This window comes from Microchirus variegatus (assembly GCF_963457635.1).
Source record: "Microchirus variegatus genome assembly, chromosome: 16".
Classification (NCBI taxonomy): Eukaryota; Metazoa; Chordata; class Actinopteri; order Pleuronectiformes; family Soleidae; genus Microchirus; species Microchirus variegatus.
Window position 1 is genome coordinate 5,496,117 of NC_139817.1, and position 24,869 is coordinate 5,520,985.

The 24,869-nt window shown below is 42.8% G+C and overlaps 4 protein-coding genes across 4 annotated transcripts; all 4 read right to left on the reverse strand.

Moving 5' to 3' along the window:
* Positions 1 to 538: 538 nt before the first annotated feature.
* On the reverse strand, positions 539 to 1,712 carry LOC310938394 (trace amine-associated receptor 8a-like; the record flags this gene model as incomplete). The annotated part of the gene is made up of 3 exons (XM_083902887.1): positions 539 to 561; positions 702 to 1,342; positions 1,543 to 1,712. 3 exons carry the CDS (start codon positions 1,710 to 1,712, stop codon positions 539 to 541), a joined length of 834 nt encoding a protein of 277 aa, XP_083759013.1.
* Positions 1,713 to 3,320: 1,608 nt separating this feature from the next.
* Positions 3,321 to 4,494, reverse strand: LOC310938395 (trace amine-associated receptor 13c-like; the record flags this gene model as incomplete). The annotated part of the gene is made up of 3 exons (XM_083902888.1): positions 3,321 to 3,343; positions 3,484 to 4,124; positions 4,325 to 4,494. 3 exons carry the CDS (start codon positions 4,492 to 4,494, stop codon positions 3,321 to 3,323), a joined length of 834 nt encoding a protein of 277 aa, XP_083759014.1.
* A 6,822-nt stretch (positions 4,495 to 11,316) lies between these two features.
* On the reverse strand, positions 11,317 to 12,529 carry LOC310938396 (trace amine-associated receptor 13c-like; the record flags this gene model as incomplete). The annotated part of the gene is made up of 2 exons (XM_083902889.1): positions 11,317 to 12,136; positions 12,360 to 12,529. The coding sequence occupies 2 exons, from the start codon at positions 12,527 to 12,529 to the stop codon at positions 11,317 to 11,319; spliced, it is 990 nt and encodes a 329-aa protein (XP_083759015.1).
* Positions 12,530 to 21,611: 9,082 nt separating this feature from the next.
* On the reverse strand, positions 21,612 to 24,182 carry LOC310938397 (trace amine-associated receptor 8a-like; the record flags this gene model as incomplete). Its single annotated transcript, XM_083902890.1, has 3 exons — positions 21,612 to 21,775; positions 23,181 to 23,821; positions 24,013 to 24,182. The coding sequence occupies 3 exons, from the start codon at positions 24,180 to 24,182 to the stop codon at positions 21,612 to 21,614; spliced, it is 975 nt and encodes a 324-aa protein (XP_083759016.1).
* Positions 24,183 to 24,869: the final 687 nt, after the last annotated feature.

Below are 24,869 nucleotides of genomic sequence, written 5' to 3' on the forward strand. Positions count from 1 at the left end.
TCACAGCAGATATAGAGAATCAGGGCCGTGTTATTGTTCAAATGTAAGGACAGGTCACATTAAAAACTCTTATTTCTGATAATTGTGTTATTTTTAAACTAGATACAGGTTACCTGTATTTTCTGGATGTGTTGAGACATAATTATACTGTATGTGGATTAAAGCAATGCTCAATCAACAAATACAATTTGGCTGAAGTCTTGTGCACAGTACAATATGAGCAAAATGGGTTCAAATTCAAAAAGCAATGCACAGAAATGTGTTCAGATTTCTTAATATATATACATACACATATAAATACTGTAATATAACTGTGTAATATGTTAGAATTGGGGACAGTTAATATATAACAGTTTTATTTTCATTGAACGTCAGTGGCTTTTTTTTTTTTTTTTTTTTTTAATTCACAGGATTAAACACAAAGGTAAGATCAGTACATCCAGTAAACAGAAATGCTTGACACAATTAACAAAAGGCTTTCACACATTTTAATTACATTTTTTATTCAGTCTCTCTCTCCTTCTACATCACACTCACTTCACGGGAGCCAGGCTGCAGAATCTGAAGAGTAAAAATGTGTTTAATGGTTTTTCTGAACCACGGGTAGAAAAATACATAAATCACAGGGTTAAAGGTAGAGTTTATGTACATTAACCAAAGCTGAATAACCACAGATGACGCCCCGACCAAGGTAGTCTCACCTGCAAGAGCAATACAATAATATGGACATGTTGAGAGAAGAAAAACTATCAATACAATACCGAGAGTCCTGGCTGCTTTAACCTCAGATTTCCATGCTTTTACATTCTGGGAAAGCTCCACTTTGACGACTGTGACGTGAGAGTGCATGGCCCGAGCCTGAGACACAGCCACCACGAACACTCTCAAATACAGAACTGTTATGATTAAAATAGGGCCTAAGAACATGGAAATAAGACTAACAAGTCCTTCGGCGACACCGGCCACAATTACACAATTTCCATAGCAGGTGTTATACATGCCAGGCTGTTTTAAGGCTTCCCTGAATGTCCAACTGCCTTGAACACCAGAAAATATCCAACACAGACAAACACAGAGTTTAACTCTGCTCAGAGTGACTCTGGTGGTGTAAAACATGGGGTTACAAATTGCTATATAGCGGTCGACTGATATGAGCACCATGCTTCCCACTGAAACGCCGACAACAAGGCCAGCGAAGAAATAATGCACGACACACATGACGTCGCCCAAGAACCAGCAGCCTTGGCTATAGAGGAGAAGAAGTGGCATCTGCAGGAGACCCACAAGGAAGTCAGCGACAGCCAGAGAGAGGAGGAGGAGGTTGGTGGTGGTGTGGAGCTGCCTGAAATCAGAGAAAATCAACACTGACAACACAGATGTTCTATGTATAACCAACAATATATAATACTGGGAGAAATACAAGAGCAGATAAGTGCATTTTCAGTTGCAGTGACAAAACTTTAAAGATTTTTCAAACATGGATGCATGAGAGACCTAAATTCAATCATATGCTGGAACCATGTGGAGAAATAGTGACTCTACTTGAAGTGTGAGATAGAGATGATGACCAGCAGGTTAAGGATCACGGTCAGTATCGTGATGCAGGACAGCACAGTGTAAGTTATCATGGTCTCAACGTAAGGACCCGTTGTCCTCCTGCAGGAGGTGTTGATGTGGGGAAAGCAGAGTTCAGCTTCCTCCAGAGCCTCCATGTTCAGAGAGAGAGAGCAGATGCTGCAGAGAGCTCTGACAGCTTTCTGATCCAATGTCTTCATCATACAATTTTATTTATCTCTTTCCTTCCTCATCTTACATGTGCAAATTACACGTCATCATAAGGCCAGAGTTTAAAAAAAAAAAAAAAACAGTCCCCTGGTACGCCTGAATGTGCAACCTCAACAGACAGACATTTGAAAGGCCAGGGACAAAAAGTAAAAGGGCACCTAATGCGCACTGTTTGGCCAGGCATTACTAGTACGCTTAAGACAGGCATGTCCTAAAATGCAAACCGGGGCCAAAGAGAGCCTGATATTGGGGACTGAATTGAAAGTGAACATCAACGCATTATTAAGCAAGTTCAAGTTGCGTTTTTGTTGCAATATTTGTCACCTTTTAAAGTGCCGTGTCTTTAAATATATGCTAGAAAGCCTTAGTATGTTATTGATGTATATAGGGGCATCATTTACAGCCCTCATTTCATCTAAGGACACCTTTTGGGACACTCTCATATCGTAACCCCCCAACCCGTTGGTGGACTCCCGTGGTAAGGGATGCCGTCAAGCTGAAGAAGGAGTCCTATTGGGCCTTTGGGACTCCAAAGGCAGCTAATGGTACCGGCAGGTCAAGTGGAATGGAGCTTCTGCGGTCGCTAAGGCAAAAAACTCAGGGGAGGAGTTTGGTGAGACCATGGAAACTTATTTCCGGACGGCTTTGCGAAGGTCCTGGTCAAAGATCCGGTGACTCGAGAGGGGGAAGCAGTGCACCATCAACATTGTAAAGTGGAGATGGGGTGCTGCTGACCTCCTCAATCCCACTGACGTGCCTTCCAATGAGGAAGCAGGGCCTGGGGATTCAGGGGTGGGATCTTCTATCTCTGTTATGTACATTTAAAGTCTCAGGGCTCCATGCCCAATTTTGTTGGCGTTATGAAATTCTGTAGTCAGTGGTATTTCGATTGGAATGACGTGACTGAAAGTTGGTCTCATGTATTAAGGATCACAGAATCATACAATGTGTGTATGTAAAGCACAAGCATGTCTTGAATAAACCTGATGTAACAGACCATTTTCACAGCAGATATAGAGAATCAGAGCCGTGTTATTGTTAAAATGTAAGGACAGGTCACATTAAAAACTCTTATTTCTGATAATTGTGTTATTTTTAAACTAGATACAGGTTACCTGTATTTTCTGGATGTGTTGAGACATAATTATACTGTATGTGGATTAAAGCAATGCTCAATCAACAAATACAATTTGGCTGAAGTCTTGTGCACAGTACAATATGAGCAAAATGGGTTCAAATTCAAAAAGCAACGCACAGAAATGTGTTCAGATTTCTTAATATATATACATACACATATATAAATACTGTAATATAACTGTGTAATATGTTAGAATTGGGAACAGTTAATATATAATAGTTTTATTTTTATTGTACGTTAGTGGCCTTTTTTTTTTTTATTATTTCACAGGATTAAAAACAAAGATAAGATCATTACATCTTGTAAACAGAAATGCTTGACACAATTAACAGAAGGCTTTCACACATTTGAATTACATTTTTATTCAGTCTCTCTCTCCTTCTACATCACACACACTTCACGGGAGCCAGGCTGCAGAATCTGAAGAGTAAAAATGTGTTTAATGGTTTTTCTGAACCACGGGTAGAAAAAGACATAAATCACAGGGTTAAAAGTCGAGTTTATGTACATTAACCAAAGCTCAATAACCACAGATGACGCCCCGACCAAGGTAGTATCACCTGCAAGAGCAATACAATAATATGGACAGGTTGAGAGAAGAAAAACTATCAATACAATTCCAAGAGTCCTGGCTGCTTTAACCTCAGATTTCCATGCCTTTACATTCTGGGAAAGCTCCACTTTGACGACTGTGACGTGAGAGCGCATGGCCCGAGCCTGAGACACAGCCACCACGAACACTCTCAAATACAGAACTGCTATGATTACAATGGGGCCTAAAAACATGGAAATAACACCAACAAGTCCTTCAGCAAAACCGACCACGATTACACAACTTCCATAGCAGGTGTGATACATGCCAGGCTGTTTTAAGACATCCCTGTATATCCAACTGCACTGTACACCCGAAAATATCCAACACAGACAAACAGAGAGTTTAACTCTGCTCAGAGTGACTCTGGTGGTGTAAAACATGGGGTTACAAATTGCTATATAGCGGTCGACTGATATGAGCACCATGCTTCCAACTGAAACACTGACAACAAGGCCAGCGAAGAAATAATGCACGACACACATGACATCACCCAAGAACCAGCAGCCTTGGCTGTAGAGGAGAAGAAGTGGCATCTGCAGGAGACCCACGAGGAAGTCAGCGACAGCCAGAGAGAGGAGGAGGAGGTTGGTGGTGGTGTGGAGCTGCCTGAAATTAGAGAAAATCAACATTGACAACATTGATGTTCTATGTTTAACCAACAAAATATAATACTAGGAGAAATACAAGAGCAGATAAGTGCATTTACAGTTGCAGTGACAAAACTTTAAAGATTTTTCAAACATGGATGCACGAGAGACCTAAAATCAATCATATTTTGGAACCATGTGGAGAAATTGTGACTCTACTTGAAGTGTGAGATAGAGATGATGACCAGCAGGTTTAGCATCACAGTGAGTATCGTGATGCAGGACAGCACAGTGTAAGTGATCATGGTCTCCACGTAAGGACCCGTCATCCTCCTGCAGGAGGTGTTGATGTGGGGAAAGCAGAGTTCAGCTTCATCCAGAGCCTCCATGTTTGGAGAAAGAGAGAAAGAGGAGATGCTGCAGAGAGCTCTGACAGCTTTCTGATCCAACGTCTTCATCATATGGTTCATTTATCTCTTTCCTTCCTTATCTTACATATGCAAATGCCACCTCGTCATAAGGCCAGAGTAAAAAAAAACAGTCCATTGGTACGCCTGAATGTGCAACCTCAACAGAAAGACATTTGGAAGGGCAGGGGCAAAAATTAAAACGGCACCTAGTGCACACCGTTGGGGCAGGCGTTACTAGCACCCTTAAGGCAGGCATGTCCAAAATGCAACCCAGGGCCAAAGAGAGCCCGACACTGGGAGCTGAATTGAAATTGAACATGAATCATCATTTTTACTGTATTGTTTAAAATCCTCTTCACACCATGATTCTAACCAATTAATGAATGCATTGTCACAAAAATGAAAACTGTCAGTCAGCTGTGGAACGGACAGGCCTGTAAAAACACCATCCAATTATATTGAACGGCCCGACCAACCAATTGGATTCGGATGCATCAATCAAACTGCATACTTTAACCTTCAGTGATTATTGTGTCAAAACCTCGTATGACAATACCTCAAAAAACCTTTAGTATCCCTTTTATTAAGTTGTCCAAGTCCAGTGTTCTGCCATTCAATGCTTGTCAGACTGATCAGGAAAACTTTAAGCAGCAGATAATTATTTTGTAAATCTCTGGTATCAAATGCCGGTCGAGGACTAGCAGACCTAAACGTATTGTGAGTGTCCCCTGTCAGAAAGAGTTTCAACTCCGGCAGAACTTCGACCACATCCTGAGGGAGGCGGGAGACATTGAGTCTGATTGTCCATGAGCAGAGCTGTGGCCGTAAGGTGGGCGGTGGCAGTTGTGGCAGTAACCCCCAAACCCGTTGGTGGACTCCAGTGGTTGGGGATGCCGTCACACTGAAGGAGGAGTCCTATTGAGCCTTTTTGGCCTGTGGAACTCGTAAGGCAGCTGATGATACCGACAGACAAAGCGCAATGCAGCTTGCAAGCTCGGGGGGAGGATTTGGTGAGACAATGGAAAATGATTTCCGGATGGCTTAGACAGGGTTCTAGACAACGATCCGACAACTCAGGATGGGGAAGCAGAGCACTATCAACATTGGGTAAAGTGGAGATGGGGTGCTGCTGAACTCGACTCAGGACGTTGTGGGTCGGTGGTGGAAATATTTGATGACCTCCTCAATTCCATTGACACGCCTTCCAATATGGAAGCAGGGTCTGGGGACTCAGAGGTGGGATCTCCTATCTCTAGGGCTGAGGTTACCGAGGTGGTTAAAAGGATCCCTGGTGGATGAGATCTATCTGGAGTTTGTTAAGGCTCTGGATGTTGTAGGACTGTCTTGGACTGTCTTGACACACCTCTGCAGCATAACGTGGACATTGCGGACAGTGCCTCTGGATTGGCAGACCTGGTTGGTGGTCCCCCTATTTAAGAACGGGGACCGGGAGGGTATGTTCCAACTACAGGGGAACACCACAAACACTCTCATATACAGAACTGATATGATAACAACGGGGCCTAAAAACATGGAAATAAGAACAACAAGTCCTTCAGTGTAACCAACCATAGCTACACAATTTCCATAGCAGGAGTGATACATGCCAGGCTGTTTTAAGACATCCCTCAATATCCAACTGACTTGGACACCGGAAAATATCCAACACAGACAAACAGAGAGTTTAACCCTACTCAGAGTGACTCTGGTGGTGTAAAACATGGGGTTACAAATTGCTATATAACGGTCAACTGATATGAGCACCATGCTTCCCACTGAAACCCCAACAACGATGCCAGATAAGAAATAATGGACAGCACACATGAAGTCGCCCAAGAACCAGCAGCCTTGGCTGTAGAGGAGAAGAAGTGGCATCTGCAGGAGACCCACGAGGAAGTCAGCGACAGCCAGAGAGAGGAGGAGGAGGTTGGTGGTGGTGTGGAGCTGCCTGAAATCAGAGAAAATCAACACTGACAACACAGATGTTCTATGTATAACCAACAATATATAATACTGGGAGAAATACAAGAGCAGATAAGTGCATTTACAGCTGCAGTAGCAAATCTTTAAGGATTTAATCGATAAATTTAATCGATTACTGGAACCATGTGGAGAAATTGTGACTCTACTTGAAGTGTGAGATAGAGATGATGACCAGCAGGTTTAGGATCACAGTCAGTATTGTGATGCAGGACAGCACAGTGTAAGTGATCATGGTCTCCACATAAAGACCCGTCAGCTTCCTGCAGGAGGTGTTGATGAGGGGAAAGCAGAGTTCAACTTCCTCCAGAGCCTCCATGTTCAGAGAAAGAGAGAGAGGAGTCGCTGCAGAGAGCTCTGAGAGCTTTCTCATCCAATGTCTTCATCATACAGTTCATTTATGTCTTTACTTGCTACAGTTTACATATGCAAATTCCAACTCATGATAAGGCCAGAGGAAAAAAAACAGTCCCCTGGTACACCTGAATGTGCAACCTCAACAGACAGACATTTGGAAGGGCAGGGGCAAAAATGAAAGGGGCAACTAGTGCGCACCGTTGGGGCAGGCGTTATTAGCATGCTTAAGGCAGACGTGTCCAAAATGCAACCTGGGGCCAAAGAGAGTCCGACACTGGCGAACGGTGGACCAGGTCTACACTCTCGGCAGGGTCCTGGAGGGTGCAGGTCAGTTCGCTCAGCCAGTCTACATGTGCTTTGTGGACATGGAGAAGGTGGTTGATCTTGTCCCTTGGGGAATCCTGTGGGGAGTACTCTGGGAGTATGGGGTACCAGAAACCTTGAACCATCAACCTTTATGGACATTTAAAGTATCAGGGCTTCATGCCCATTTGTGTTGTACTTGTTTTATCGTAGTTGTGTGACTGAAAGTTGGTCTCATGTATTAAAGATTATAGAGTTATACATCACGTGTATGTAAAGCACATGCATGTCTTGAATAAACCTGATGTAACAGACCTTCAATTCACAGCAGATATAGAGAACAAGGGTTGTGTTATTGTTCAAATGTAAGTGCAGGTCACGCTAAATACTTCACATTTTAATCCTTTTTTTCTGAAAAAATGTGTTACTATTAAACTACATACATGTCTGGATGTGTTCTAATAATGTGATTGAGACAGTTGTAGTGTGTGATCATTAAATCATTGCTCAAACAACTAATAAAGTTTGGCCTTATGCTTTTGCACAGTACAGCATGAGCAACATGGGTTCAAATTCAAAAAGAAATGCACAGAAGTGTGTTCAGATTTCTTAATATATATCCATACACATATGAACACTGTAATATAACTGGGTAATATCTTAGAATAGGGGATAGTTAATATCTAACACTTTAATTTTAATTTTATGTGATTCCTGTGCTTTCAGACTACTTGTGTGCTTGTGGCTCTAAAACAATTCATAATTTCTTTGGCAAGGCTAGGCTGTATTATATGTGTTAATGCTCAACACTCATGTACTTTGTGTAATTACTACACTCCAGTGGCTTTGATTGTAGAAAGAAATTACCAAACATTTTGTGATCATTTTGTAAATCTTTGCATCCAGTAAACAGAAATGCTTGACACAATCAACAGAAGGCTTTCACACATTGGAGTTTAATATTTTCTTCACAGTCTCTCTCTCCTTCTACATCACACTCACTTCACGGGAGCCAGGCTGCAGAATCTGAAGAGTAAAAATGTGCGTAATGGTTTTTCTGACCCACGGGTAGAAAAAGACATAAATCACAGGGTTAAAGGTCGAGTTTAAGTAGAATAACCAAATTACAATGCCCAAGGCAGTCTCACCTGCAAGAGCAATACAATAAAATGGACATGTCGAGAGAAGAAAAACTATCAATACAATACCCAGAGTCCTGGCTGCTTTAATCTCAGATTTCCATGCTTTTGCATTCTGGGAAAGCTCCACTTTGACGACTGTGACGTGAGAGCGCATGGCCCGAGCCTGAGACACAGCCACCACGAACACTCTCATATACAGAACTGCTATGATTACAATGGGGCCTAAAAATGTGGCAAAAAGATCAACAAGTCCTCCAGCGAAACCGACCACAGCTACACAATTGCCATAGCAGGTGTTATACATGCCAGGCTGTTGTAAGACATCCCTGAATAGCCAACTGCCATGTACACTAGAAAATATCCAACACAGACAAACACAGAGTTTAACTCTGCTCAGAGTGACTCTGGTGGTGTAAAACATGGGGTTACAAATTGCTATATAGCGGTCGACTGATATGAGCACCATGCTTCCCACTGAAACCCCAACAACTACGGTTGCGAAGAAATGATGCAAGACACACATGATGTCGCCCAAGAACCAGCAGCCTTGGCTCTGGAGGAGAAGAAGTGGCATCTGCAGGAGACCCACGATGAAGTCAGCGACAGCCAGAGAGAGGAGGAGGAGGTTGGTGGTGGTGTGGAGCTGCCTGAAATCAGAGAAAATCAATACTGACAACACAGATGTTCTATGTTTAACCAACAATATATAATACTGGGAGAAATACAATAATATTTATATCTTTTATATCAGTGCATTTAGAACTACAGTAGCAAATCTTTTAAGATTTTTCAAAAATGGTTGCATGAACAACATAAATTTAATCGTATGCCGGAACCACGTGGAGAAATTGTGACTCTACTTGAAGTGTGAGATAGAGATGATGACCAGCAGGTTTAGGATCACGGTCAGTATCGTGATGCAGGACAGCACAGTGTAAGTGATCATGGTCTCCACGTAAGGACCCGTCATCTTCCTGCAGGAGGTGTTGATGTGGGGAAAGCAGAGTTCAGCTTCCTCCAGAGCCTCCATGTTCAGAGAGAGAGAGGAGATGCTGCCAAGAGTTCTGACAGATTTTTGATCCAACGCCTTCATCTTACAATTCTTTTTATATCTTTCCTTCCTCATCTTACATATGCAAATTCCACCTCATCATAAGGCCAGAGTAAAAAGAACAGTCCCCTGGTACGCCTCGACTCAAGACATTGTGGGTCGGTGGCCGGAATATTTCGAAGACCTCCTCAATCCCGTTGTCACGCCTACCAATGAGGAAGTCGGGTCTGGGGACTCAGGGGTGGGATCTCCTATCTGTGGGGCTCAAGTTAGAAAGTTGTTCTGTGGCAGTACCCCCCGGGAATGGATGAAATCCAAGTGGAGTTTTTTAAGGGTCTGGATGTTGTAGGACTGTCTTGGACTGTCTTGATACGCCTCTGCAACATCGAGTGGACAGTTCCACTGGATTGGCAGACAGGGGTGGTGGTCCCCCTCTTTTTACCCCTCCCAGGTAAGATTTATTTGGGGTTCCATCGAACCTCGGATTCAGGACGAGCAATGGGGTTTTCGTCTTGGTCGCGAAACGGTGGACCAGCTCGACACTCTTGGCAGGGTCCGGGAGGGTGCATGGGAGTTTGATAAACCAGTCTTCATGTGCTTTGTGGACCTGGAGAAGGCGTTCGATTGTGTCTCTCGGGGAGTCCTGTGGGGAGTGCTCCGGTAGTCTGGGGTACCAGAAACCTTGATAAGGGCCATTTGGTCCCTGTACGACCGGTGTCAGAGCTTGGTCTGGTCAGAATTACCAGCAGTAAGTCAGATCCATTTTCAGTGGGGGTTGTACTGCACCAGGGCTGCTCTTTGTCACCGGTTCTGTTCATAACCTTTATGGAGAGTTTCTAGATGCAGCCAGAGCTTTGAGGGAGTCCTGTTTGGTTCATCAGACCATGATTTTCAACTCTCACTGGAGCGGTTCGCAGCCGGATGTAAAGCAGCTCGGATGATAATCGGCACCTCCAAGTCCGAGACCATGGTCCTAAACGGGAAAACAGTGGAGTGACCTCTTCGGGTTGGGGGTGAGATCCTGCCCCTAGTAGAAGAGTTCAAGTATCTTGGGGTTTAGTTTACGGGTGAGCGGAAAAAATGGACCGGGAGATTGACGCACGGATCAGTGCGGCATCTGCAGTCATGTGGGTTCTTAAGGTTTACTTATCGACACCCTCTTCATTCTGTGATATATGTCCACACATTTATTTTCTTGCTGTTACACAGCCTTTTCTGTATGTACTTTGGTCAGGTGTCTTAAAAAATACTACATACTCATTTAAATCCATAACGTTTATTTATTTATTTTTTTTACCATGAAAGGTTACTAAAGAAAAAGGTTTCCCATCAATCATGAACTGTTATGTACATTTAAAGTCTAGGGGCTAAATGCCCATTTATGTTGTAGTCATCAAATTCTGTAGTCAGAGGTATTTCAAATGGAATGATGTGACTGAAAGTTGGTCTCATGTATTAATGATCATAGAATCACACAACACGCATAAACCTGACCTTTTTCACAGAGAATCGGGTTGTGTTATTGTTCATATATAAGTGCAGGTCACGCTAAAAACTATTTTAATAAACATCACTTCTGATAATAGTGTTATTTTAAACTACATACATATATCCTGTATTTTCTGGATGTGTTGAGACATAATTATACTGTATGGTGATACATAAAGAAATGCTAAAACAACAAATTGGCCTAAGGCTTTTGCACTGTACTTTATATGACTAAAATGGGTTCAAATTGCAAGAGCAATGCACATAAATGTGTTCAGATTTCTTAATATATATACATACACATATATAAGTACTGTAATATAACTGTTTAATATGTTAGAATTGGGGATGGTTAATATATAACAGTTTTATTTTAATTGTATGTTAGTGGCCTTTTTTTTTCAACACAAGAAAGCTTTCAACAATAGGAGGCTTTCACACATTTTTATTTAATATTTTCTTCACAGTCTCTCTCTCCTTCTACATCACACTCACTTCACGGGAGCCAGGCTGCAGAATCTGAAGAGTAAAAATGTGTTTAATGGTTTTTCTGACCCACGGGTAGAAAAAGACATAAATCACAGGGTTAAAGGTTGAGTTTAAGTAGATTAACCAATTCACAATGCCCAAAGATGATGCCCCAAGCATGGCAGTATCACCTGCAAGAGCAAAACAATAATATGGACATGACCAGAGAAGAAAAACTATCAATACAATACCGAGAGTCCTGGCTGCTTTAATCTCAGATTTCATTGCTTTTACATTCTGGGAAAGCTCCACTTTGACGACTGTGACGTGAGAGCGCATGGCCCGAGCCTGAGACACAGCCACCACGAACACTCTCAAATACAGAACTGATATGATTACAATGGGGCCTAAAAACATGGCAATAAGAACAACAAGTCCTTCAGCGTAACCAACCACAACTACACACTTTCCATAGCAGGTGTGATACATGCCAGGCTGTTTTAAGACATCCCTCAATATCCAACTGACTTGGACACCGGAAAATATCCAACACAGACAAACGGAGAGTTTAACTCTGCTCAGAGTGACTCTGGTGGTGTAAAACATGGGGCTACAAATTGCTATATAGCGGTCGACTGATATGAGCACCATGCTTCCCACTGAAACCCCAACAACGATGCCAGCGAGGAAATAATGAACAGCGCACATGACGTCACCCAAGAACCAGCAGCCTTGGCTGTGGAGGAGAAGAAGTGGCATCTGCAGGAGACCCACGAGGAAGTCAGCGACAGCCAGAGAGAGGAGGAGGAGGTTGGTGGTGGTGTGGAGCTGCCTGAAATCAGAGAAAATCAACACTGACAACACAGATGTTCTATGTATAACCAACAATATAAAATACTAGGAGAAATACAAGAGCAGATAAGTGCATTTTCAGATGCATCAGCCAAAACATTCTGCAAATGCAATCAGCAAATTCAGGATTTTTCAAACATGGTTGCATGAGAGACTTAAATTTCATCATTAGCTGGAACCATGTGGAGAAATTGTGACTCTACTTGAAGTGTGAGATAGAGATGATGACCAGCAGGTTTAGGATCACGGTCAGTATCGTGACGCAGGACAGCACAGTGTAAGTGATCATGGTCTCCACATAAAGACCTGTCATCCTCCGACAGGAGGTGTTGATGTGGGGAAAGCAGAGTTCAACTTCCTCCAGAGCCTCCATGTTCAGAGAGAGAGAGAGGAGATGCTGCCAAGAGCTCTCACAGCTTTCTCATCAAACGTCTTCATCATAATGTTCATTTATGTCTTTACTTACTACAGTTTACATATGCAAATTCCACCTCATCATAAGGCCAGAGGAAAAAAAACAGTCCCCTGGTACACCTGAATGTGCAAACTCAACAGACAGACATTTGGAAGGGCAGGGGCAAAATTGAAAGGGGCAACTAGTGCGCACCATTGGGGCAGGCGTTAATAGTACGCTTAAGGCAGGCATGTCCAAAATGCAACCTGGACACTGGAAACTGAATTCAAATTGAACATGAATCATCATTTGTATTTTCATTTGTGTTTAAATCCTCTTCACGCCGTAATTGTAACCAATTAATCAATGCATTGTCAGAAAAATGCAAAATGTCAGTCAGCAGTGTAACAGACAGGCCTGTAAAAACTGTAAAAATCCAATCATATTGAACGGCCCGACCAATCGATTGGATTGGGATGCATCAATCAAACTTCACATTAACATTCAGTGATATTGTGTAAAAACCTCATACAACCATACCTAAAAAAACCTGAATTATCTATTTTATTTTTTTTGTCCAAGTCCTGTGTTCTGTCCTTAAATGTTTTAAATGTCAGACCAGGATCAGGAAAACTTTAAGCAGCAGATAATTCTTTCGTAAATCTCTGGTATCACATGCCGGTCAGGCCTGGCAGACCTAAACCTATTGTCAGTGTCTGGCGGAGTCCCCTGTCAGAAAGAGTTTCAACTTCCAACGTGGATGAGATCCACCCAGAGTTTCTTCAGGTTCTGGATGTTGTAGGACTGTCTTGACACGCCTCTGCAACATTACATGGACATTGGGGACAGTGCCTCTAGATTGGAAGACTGGGGTGGTGGTCCTCCGCTTTAAGAAAAGGGGCCAGAGGGTATGTTCTATTATAGATCTATTTTGGGGTCCTGGAGAGGAGGGTCAGTCGAGCAATCGAACCTCGGATTCAGGAGGAGCAGTATGGCTTTTGTCTTGGTCACGGAATGGTGGACCAGGTCTACACTCTCGGCAGTGTCCTGGAGGGTGCATGGGAGTTCTCCATACCAGTCTACATTTGCTTTGTGGACCTGGAGAGGGCATTCGATCGTGTCCCCTGGGGAGTTCTGTGGGGAGTGCTCCGGGTGTATGGGGTACCAGAAACCTTGATAAGGGCCATTCCATCCCTGTGCAACCGGTGTCAGAGCTTGGTCCGCATTGCCGGCAGTAAGTCGGATCCGTTTCCAGTGGGGGTTGGACTCTGCCAGGGCTGCCCTTTGTCCCCGGTTCTGTTTATACCTTTTATGGACAGAATTTCTTGATGCAGCCAGGGCTTTGAGGTTGTCCGTGTTGGTGGGCTCAGGATTGGGTCTCTGCTTCATCGGACCATGATCTTCAACTCTCACTGGAGCAGTTCGCAGCCGGGTGTGAGGTGACGGGGATGACAATCGGCACCTCCAAATCCGAGACCATAGTCCTAAACCAGAAAACGGTGGAGTGCCCTCTTCTGGTTGGGGGTGAGATCCTTCCCAAAGTGGAGGAGTTTAAGTGCCTTGAAGACTTGTTCTAAGTAAAAAAAATAAAAAATAGTCCCCTGGTACACCTGAATGTGCAACCTCAATTCTGAAACAGAATGCCAGAACTGGTATGCAGAGACATTTGGAAGGGCATGGGCAAAAAAGGGCACCTAGTGTGCACCTTTGGGACAGGCGTTACTAGCATGCATATGGCAGGCATGTCCAAAATGCAATCTGGGGCCCAAAGGCAGCCCGACACTGGGGACTGAACTGAAATTGAGCATCAACATATTATTGCTATAACGCCAGAGCTTATGCTAGCTTGCTAAATCCAACGAGACAGTTGCAGCAATGTTATGGCAGAATAGTTGCCAACAACAGGCCTTGGTTGAAAACAAATGGTTTTTGGGAAAGCTACTGCCAAGAAAAAGGCTGATGCAGAGCCGATACAAGACCAGAGTGTACCGGTGTGTATCGGTGCTGCATTTGAACAGTGTCGTGCTTGTTGTGCCTTATTGTGCTCTGGATGAGTAGCCTCAGAGGGAACTGAAGAAAGGGGTTAGGACCTTTGAATTCAAAATGTAGCCTGCTTGAACAGTTGTTGCAGTATCTCCAACCCTGCCTTTAAAGCACAGAATGATGTGACCGAAAGTTGGTCTCATGTATTAATCATCATAGAGTTATACATCATGTGTATGTAAAGCACAAGCATGTCTTGAATAAACCTGATGTAACAGACCTTTTTCACAGCAGATATACAGAATCAGGTCGTGTTATTGTTCAAATGTAAGGGCAGTTCCCACTAAATACTTGACATTGTCTTTGTTTTTTTCTTAAGAAAAAAAGTTATTTTAAATATCATACATGTTTCCTGTTTTTTCTTGATGTCTGATTGTGTTCCAATAATGTGATAGAGACATAATTATACGTAGTGAGTACAATGGGTTCAAATTCAAAAAAGAAATGCACAGAAATGTGTTCAGATTTCTTAATATATATCCATACACATATATAAATAATGTAATATAACTGTGTAATATGTCAGAATCAAGGAGAGTTAACAATATATAACACTTTTATTTTGTATTGTATGTTACTCCTGTGCTTCCAGTCTTCTTTGGCTCGAATGCAATTAATCATTTCTTTTATTTTTGCAAAGTTTAGGCTGCTAATTAATCTCCATACACATCCCCCACATTAAAGGATTTAATAATCATTTTGTTTGTGTTATTGCACATTACATATTTACTTGCCAGTGGCTTTGATTTTAGGAAGAATTGACCTAACATTTTGTGGGAATTGTTTTTTGTTAAATTCATAGGATAAAAATATATATACAAATAAATCGTTGCATCCATTAAAAAGAAATGCTTGACAAAATCAACAGAAGGCTTTCACACGTATGAATTTAATATTTTCTTCACAGTCTCTCTTTTCTTCTACATCACACTCACTTCACGGGAGCCAGGCTGCAGAATCTGAAGAGTAAAAATGTATTTAATGGTTTTTCTGACCCACGGGTAGAAAAATACATAAATCACAGGGTTAAAGGTCGAGTTTAAGTAGATTAACCAATTCACAATGCCCATAGATGATGCCCCGACCAAGGTAGTCTCACCTGCAAGAGAAAAACAATAATATGGACATGACCAGAGAAGAAAAACCATCAATACAATACCGAGAGTCCTGGCTGCTTTAATCTCAGATTTCATTGCTTTTATATTTTGGGAAAGCTCCACTTTAATGACTGTGACGTGAGAGCGCATGGCCCGAGCTTGAGACACAGCCACCACGAACACTCTCAAATACAGAACTGATATGATAACAACGGGGCCTAAAAATGTGCCAATAAGAACAACAAGTCCTTCAGCGAAACCGACCACAACTACACAATTTCCATAGCAGGTATTATACATGCCAGGCTGTTTTAAGGCATCCCTGAATATCCAACTGGCTTGAACACCGGAAAATATCCAACACAGACAAAGACAGAGTTTGACTCTGCTCAGAGTGACTCTGGTGGTGTAAAACATGGGGTTACAAATTGCTATATAGCGGTCGACTGATATGAGCACCATGCTTCCCACTGAAACACAGACAACAAGGCCAGCGAAGAAATAATGTACGACACACATGACGTCGCCCAAGAACCAGCATCCTTGGCTCTGGAGGAGAAGAAGTGGCATCTGCAGGAGACCCACGATGAAGTCAGCGACAGCCAGAGAGAGGAGGAGGAGGTTGGTGGTGGTGTGGAGCTGCCTGAAATCAGAGAAAATCAACACAGACAACACAGATGTTCTATGTTTAACCACTGTATATATTACTAGGAGAAATACAAGAGCAGATAAGTGCATTTACAGCTGCAGGAGTAAATCTTTAAGGATTATTCAAACACGGTTGCATGAAAGACAATAATTTAATCATATGCTGGAACGATGTGAAGAAATTGTGACTCTACTTGAAGTGTGAGATAGAGATGATGACCAGCAGGTTAAGAATCACGGTCAGTATCGTGACGCAGGACAGCACAGTGTAAGTGATCATGGTCTCCACATAAAGACCTGTCATCCTCCTGCAGGAGGTGTTGATGTGGGGAAAGCAGAGTTCAGCTTCCTCAGGAGCCTCCATGTTCAGAGAAAGAGAGAGAGATGAGATGCTGCAGAGAGCTCTGCCAGCTTTCTGAGCCAACGTCTTCAACATACAGTTCATTTATCTCTTTCCTTCCTCATCTTACATATGCAAATTCCACCTCATTGTAAGGCCAGGGTAAAATAACAGTCCCCTGGTTTGACAGAATTTGCAACTTCAACAGACAACAATGAAAAGTTCACCTACTGTGCACCGTTAGGGCAGGCGTTACTAGTATGCTTAAGGCAGGCATGTCCAAAATGCAAACCCTGGCAAAGGTGAGCCTGACACTGGAATTGAAATTGAACATTTCGTAAATCTCTGTTGTCACATGACGGTCAGGCCTGATCTAAATGTATTGTGAGTATCTGACCCCTGTCAGATAGAGTTACAACTCCCACCTCCGGGAAAACTTCAACCACGTCATGAGGGAGGCTGGAGACATTGAGTCCGAATGGGCCATTTTTTGCGTCTCCATTGTTGAGGAGGTTCAAAGGAGCTGTGGCCGTAAGGTGGTCGGTTCGGTGGTAAACCCCAAACCCGTTGGTGGACTCCAGTGGTAAGGGATGCCGTCAAGCTGAAGAAGGAGTCCCCCTCCAGTCCCCCTTCTCTTTAACAAGGGGGACCGGAGGGTATATTCCAACTACAGGGGTATCACACTCCTCGTCCTCCCAGGTAAGATCTGTTTGGGGGTCCTGGAGGGGAGGGTCTGTCAGATAATCAAACCTCGGATTCAGGAGGACCATTGTGGTTTCCGTCCTGGTCACGGAACGGACCAGTGCTAAATTCTCGGCAGGGTCCTGGATGATGCATGGGGAGTTCGCCCAACCAGTCTACATGTGCTTTGTGGACCTGGAGAAGGCTTTTGATTGTGTCCCTCTGGGAGTCCTGTGCAGAGTGCTCTATATATTAGGGGTACCGGAACTCTTGATAAGGGCCATTAGGTCAGAGCTTGGTCCGCATTGCCGGCACTAAGTAAGATTTGTTTCCAGTGGGGGTTGGACTCTGCCAGGGATGCTCTTTGTCACAGGTTCTGTTCATAACCATTATAGACAGAATTTCTATATGCAGCCAGGGCGTTGAGGGACTCCGGTTTGGTGGGGTCAGGATTGGGTCTCTGTTTTTTGCAGATGATGTAGTCCTGTTTGCTTCATCGGACCATGACCTTCAACTCTCACTGGAGTGGTTCGCAGCCGGGTGTGAGGTCACTGGGATGACAATCAGCACCTCCAAATCCGAGACCATAGTCCTCAACCAGAAATGGTAGACTGCCCTCTTCGGCTTGCGGGTGAGATCCTGCCCCATGTAGAAGAGTTTAGGTATCTCAGGGTCTTGTTTACGAGTGAGGGAAAAATGGAGCGGGACACTGACGGACGGATCTTAAGGCTTACTAATCTACACCCTTTTCAGTCTGTAATATATGAGGAATATGTCCATGCATTTATTTTCTTGCTGTTACACAGCCTTTACTGAATGTAAGTTTGTTCAGGTGCTACAAAAAATACTACAGAATCATTTAAATGCGTAACTTTTCTCACCATGAAAGAGTAATGTGAGTAAAAAAAACTGGTTTCCCGTCAACCATGAACTGTTATGGACATTTAAAGTCTCAGGGCTCCATGCCCATTTTGTTGTACTTATCAAACTCTGTTGTCAGTGGCATTTGGATTATAATGATGTGACTGAAAGTTGGTCTCATGTATTAATGATCATATAATTATACAACATGTGTATGTAAAGCTCAAGCATGTCTTGAATAAACCTCATATAATAGACCTGTGAAACTCAGGGTTGTGTAATTTTTTCAAATTTAAGAGCAGGTCACACTAAATACTTGACATTTTATTCCTTTTTCAGAAAATGGTGTTATTTTTAAACTACATACATGTTTCCTGTATTTACTTGATGTCTGAATGTGTTCCAATAATGTGATTGAGACAAAATTATATTGTATTTGTCATTAAAGCATTGCTAAAACAACAAATGAAGGTCGGCCTTAGGCTTTTGCACTGTACTGTATATGAGTACAATGGGTTTAAATTCAAAAGGCAATGAACAGAAAGGTGTTCAGATTTCTGTATATCCATACACACATATAAAGGGTGTAATAAAACAATGTCACATGTGAGAATCAAGGAACAATATATAACAGTTTTATTTTCATTGCATGTTACTCCTGTGCTTTCAGTCTTCTTTGCTTGTCGCTCTAATGCAATTAATAATTATTATTTTATTCTTACAGTGTTTAGGCTGCTAATAGTATGTCCATACACATCCCATATAAAGCATCTATACATTTTCTGTGTTATTGCTCATCACTCATGTTCTTTGTAATTACTCCACTCCACTGAAAGACTGCTGGCATCAGTGCTAGTGGCTTTGATTTTAGAAAGAGTTTACTTCACGTTTTGAGGCCATTTTTTCTTTATCATTAGATTCAAAGTATTAAAACACATATAGATCTTTGCATCCATGAAACAGAAATGCTTGACACAATCAACAGAAGGCTTTCACACATATGAATTTAATATTTCCTTCACAGTCTCTCTCTCCTTCTACATCACACTCACTTCACGGGAGCCAGGCTGCAGAATCTGAAGAGTAAAAATGTATTTAATGGTTTTTCTGACCCACGGGTAGAAAAAGACATAAATCACAGGGTTAAAGGTCGAGTTTAAGTAGATCAACCAATTAACAATGCCCATAGATGATGCCCCAAGCATGGTAGTCTCACCTGCAAGAGAAAAACAATAATATGGACATGACCAGAGAAGAAAAACTATCAATACAATACCAAGAGTCCTGGCTGCTTTAATCTCAGATTTCATTGCTTTTACATTCTGGGAAAGCTCCACTTTGACGACTGTGACGTGAGAGCGCATGGCCCGAGCCTGAGACACAGCCACCACGAACACTCTGAAATACAAAACTGATATGATCACAATGGGGCCTAAAAACGTGCCAATAAGAACAACAAGTCCTTCAGCAAAACCGACCACAACTACACAATTTCCATAGCAGGTGTTATACATGCCAGGCTGTTTAAAGGCATCCCTGAATATCCAACTGGCTTGAACACCGGAAAATATCCAACACAGACAAAGACAGAGTTTAACTCTGCTCAGAGTGACTCTGGTGGTGTAAAACATGGGGTTACAAATTGCTATATAGCGGTCGACTGATATGAGCACCATGCTTCCAACTGAAACACAGACAACAAGGCCAGCGAAGAAATAATGTACGACACACATGACGTCGCCCAAGAACCAGCAGCCTTGGCTCTGGAGGAGAAGAAGTGGCATCTGCAGGAGACCCACGATGAAGTCAGCGACAGCCAGAGAGAGGAGGAGGAGGTTGGTGGTGGTGTGGAGCTGCCTGAAATCAGAGAAAATCAACACAGATGTTCTATGTTTAACCAACAATATATAATACTAGGAGAAATACAAGTGCAGATAAGTGCATTTATAGCTGCAGGAGTAAATCTTTAAGGATTATTCAAACACGGTTGCATGAAAGACAATAATTTAATAGTATGCTGGAACGATGTGGAGAAATTGTGACTCTACTTGAAGTGTGAGATAGAGATGATGACCAGCAGGTTAAGAATCACGGTCAGTATCGTGACGCAGGACAGCACAGTGTAAGTGATCATGGTCTCCACATAAAGACCTGTCATCCTCCTGCAGGAGGTGTTGATGTGGGGAAAGCAGAGTTCAGCTTCCTCAGGAGCCTCCATGTTCAGAGAAAGAGAGAGAGATGAGATGCTGCAGAGAGCTCTGCCAGCTTTCTGAGCCAACGTCTTCAACATACAGTTCATTTATCTCTTTCCTTCCTCATCTTACATATGCAAATTCCACCTCATCGTAAGGCCTGGGTAAAATAACAGTCCCCTGGTATGACTGAATTTGCAACTTCAACAGACAACAATGAAAAGTTCACCTACTGTGCACCGTTAGGGCAGGCGTTACTAGTATGCTTAAGGCAGGCATGTCCAAAATGCAACCCCTGGCCAAGGTGAGCCCGACACTGGGAAGTGAATTGAAATTGAACATTTCGTAAATCTCTGTTGTCACATGCCGGTCAGGCCTGATCTAAATGTATTGTGAGTGTCTGACCCCTGTCAGATAGAGTTACAACTCCCACCTCCGGGAAAACTTCAACCACGTCATGAGGGAGGCTGGAGACATTGAGTCCGAATGGGCCATTTTTTGGGTCTCCATTGTTGAGGATGTTCAAAGGAGCTGTGGCCATAAGGTGGTCGGTTTGGTGGTAAACCCCAAACCCGTTGGTGGACTCCAGTGGTAAGGAATGCCGTCAAGCTGAAGAAGGAGTCCCCCTCCAGTCCCCCTTCTCTTTAACAAGGGGGACCGGAGGGTATATTCCAACTACAGGGGTATCACACTCCTCGTCCTCCCAGGTAAGATCTGTTTGGGGGTCCTGGAGGGGAGGGTCTGTCAGATAATCAAACCTCGGATTCAGGAGGACCATTGTGGTTTCTGTCCTGGTCACGGAACGGACCAGTGCTAAATTCTCGGCAGGGTCCTGGATGATGCATGGGGAGTTCGCCCAACCAGTCTACATGTGCTTTGTGGACCTGGAGAAGGCTTTTGATTGTGTCCCTCTGGGAGTCCTGTGCAGAGTGCTCTATATATTAGGGGTACCGGAACTCTTGATAAGGGCCATTAGGTCAGAGCTTGGTCCGCATTGCCGGCACTAAGTAAGATTTGTTTCCAGTGGGGGTTGGACTCTGCCAGGGATGCTCTTTGTCACAGGTTCTGTTCATAACCATTATAGACAGAATTTCTATATGCAGCCAGGGCATTGAGGGACTCCGGTTTGGTGGGGTCAGGATTGGGTCTCTGTTTTTTGCAAATGATGTAGTCCTGTTTGCTTCATCGGACCATGACCTTCAACTCTCACTGGAGTGGTTCGCAGCCGGGTGTGAGGTCACTGGGATGACAATCAGCACCTCCAAATCCGAGACCATAGTCCTCAACCAGAAATGGTAGACTGCCCTCTTCGGCTTGCGGGTGAGATCCTGCCCCATGTAGAAGAGTTTAAGTATCTCAGGGTCTTGTTTACGAGTGAGGGAAAAATGGAGCGGGACATTGATGGGACGGATCTTAAGGTTTACTAATCTACACCCTTTTCAGTCTGTAATATATGAGGAATATGTCCATGCATTTATTTTCTTGCTGTTACACAGCCTTTACTGAATGTAAGTTTGTTCAGGTGTTACAAAAAATACTACAGAATCATTTAAATGCGTAACTTCTCTCACCATGAAAGAATAATGTGAGTAAAAAAAACTGGTTTCCCGTCAACCATGAACTGTTATGGACATTTAAAGTCTCAGGGCTCCATGCCCATTTTTGTTGTACTTATCAAACTCTGTTGTCAGTGGCATTTGGATTATAATGATGTGACTGAAAGTTGGTCTCTTGTATTAATGATCATATAATTATACAACATGTGTATGTAAAGCTCAAGCATGTCTTGAATAAACCTCATATAATAGACCTGTGAAACTCAGGGTTGTGTAATTTTTTCAAATTTAAGAGCAGGTCACACTAAATACTTGACATTTTATTCCTTTTTCAGAAAATAGTGTTATTTTTAAACTACATACATGTTTCCTGTATTTACTTGATGTCTGAATGTGTTCCAATAATGTGATTGAGACAAAATTATATTGTATTTGTCATTAAAGCATTGCTAAAACAACAAATGAAGGTCGGCCTTAGGCTTTTGCACTGTACTGTATATGAGTACAATGGGTTTAAATTCAAAAGGCAATGAACAGAAAGGTGTTCAGATTTCTGTATATCCATACACACATATAAAGGGTGTAATAAAACAATATCACATGTGAGAATCAAGGAACAATATATAACAGTTTTATTTTCATTGCATGTTACTCCTGTGCTTTCAGTCTTCTTTGCTTGTCGCTCTAATGCAATTAATAATTATTATTTTATTCTTACAGTGTTTAGGCTGCTAATAGTATGTCCATACACATCCCATATAAAGCATCTATACATTTTCTGTGTTATTGCTCATCACTCATGTTCTTTGTAATTACTCCACTCCACTGAAAGACTGCTGGCATCAGTGCTAGTGGCTTTGATTTTAGAAAGAGTTTACTTCACGTTTTGAGGCCATTTTTTCTTTATCATTAGATTCAAAGTATTAAAACACATATAGATCTTTGCATCCATGAAACAGAAATGCTTGACACAATCAACAGAAGGCTTTCACACGTATGAATTTAATTTTTCCTTCACAGTCTCTCTTTTCTTCTACATCACACTCACTTCACGGGAGCCAGGCTGCAGAATCTGAAGAGTAAAAATGTATTTAATGGTTTTTCTGACCCAAGGGTAGAAAAAGACATAAATCACAGGGTTAAAGGTCGAGTTTAAGTAGATCAACCAATTAACAATGCCCATAGATGATGCCCCAAGCATGGTAGTCTCACCTGCAAGAGAAAAACAATAATATGGACATGACCAGAGAAGAAAAACTATCAATACAATACCAAGAGTCCTGGCTGCTTTAATCTCAGATTTCATTGCTTTTACATTCTGGGAAAGCTCCACTTTGAGGACTGTGACGTGAGAGCGCATGGCCCGAGCCTGAGACACAGCCACCACGAACACTCTGAAATACAAAACTGATATGATCACAATGGGGCCTAAAAACGTGCCAATAAGAACAACAAGTCCTTCAGCAAAACCGACCACAACTACACAATTTCCATAGCAGGTGTTATACATGCCAGGCTGTTTAAAGGCATCCCTGAAAACCCAACTGGCTTGAACACCGGAAAATATCCAACACAGACAAAGACAGAGTTTAACTCTGCTCAGAGTGACTCTGGTGGTGTAAAACATGGGGTTACAAATTGCTATATAGCGGTCGACTGATATGAGCACCATGCTTCCAACTGAAACACAGACAACAAGGCCAGCGAAGAAATAATGTACGACACACATGACGTCGCCCAAGAACCAGCAGCCTTGGCTCTGGAGGAGAAGAAGTGGCATCTGCAGGAGACCCACGATGAAGTCAGCGACAGCCAGAGAGAGGAGGAGGAGGTTGGTGGTGGTGTGGAGCTGCCTGAAATCAGAGAAAATCAACACAGATGTTCTATGTTTAACCAACAATATATAATACTAGGAGAAATACAAGTGCAGATAAGTGCATTTATAGCTGCAGGAGTAAATCTTTAAGGATTATTCAAACACGGTTGCATGAAAGACAATAATTTAATAGTATGCTGGAACGATGTGGAGAAATTGTGACTCTACTTGAAGTGTGAGATAGAGATGATGACCAGCAGGTTAAGAATCACGGTCAGTATCGTGACGCAGGACAGCACAGTGTAAGTGATCATGGTCTCCACATAAAGACCTGTCATCCTCCTGCAGGAGGTGTTGATGTGGGGAAAGCAGAGTTCAGCTTCCTCAGGAGCCTCCATGTTCAGAGAAAGAGAGAGAGATGAGATGCTGCAGAGAGCTCTGACAGCTTTCTGAGCCAACGTCTTCATCATACAGTTCATTTATCGCTTTCCTTCCTCATCTTACATATGCAAATTCCACCTCATCGTAAGGCCTGGGTAAAATAACAGTCCCCTGGTATGACTGAATTTGCAACTTCAACAGACAACAATGAAAAGTTCACCTACTGTGCACCGTTAGGGCAGGCGTTACTAGTATGCTTAAGGCAGGCATGTCCAAAATGCAACCCCTGGCCAAGGTGAGCCTGACACTGGGAAGTGAATTGAAATTGAACATTTCGTAAATCTCTGTTGTCACATGACGGTCAGGCCTGATCTAAATGTATTGTGAGTGTCTGACCCCTGTCAGATAGAGTTACAACTCCCACCTCCGGGAAAACTTCAACCACATCATGAGGGAGGCTGGAGACATTGAGTCCGAATGGGCCATTTTTTGCGTCTCCATTGTTGAGGATGTTCAAAGGAGCTGTGGCCATAAGGTGGTCGGTTTGGTGGTAAACCCCAAACCCGTTGGTGGACTCCAGTGGTAAGAAATGCGTCAAGCTGAAGAAGGAGTCCCCCTCCAGTCCCCCTTCTCTTTAACAAGGGGGACCGGAGGGTATATTCCAACTACAGGGGTATCACACTCCTCGTCCTCCCAGGTAAGAT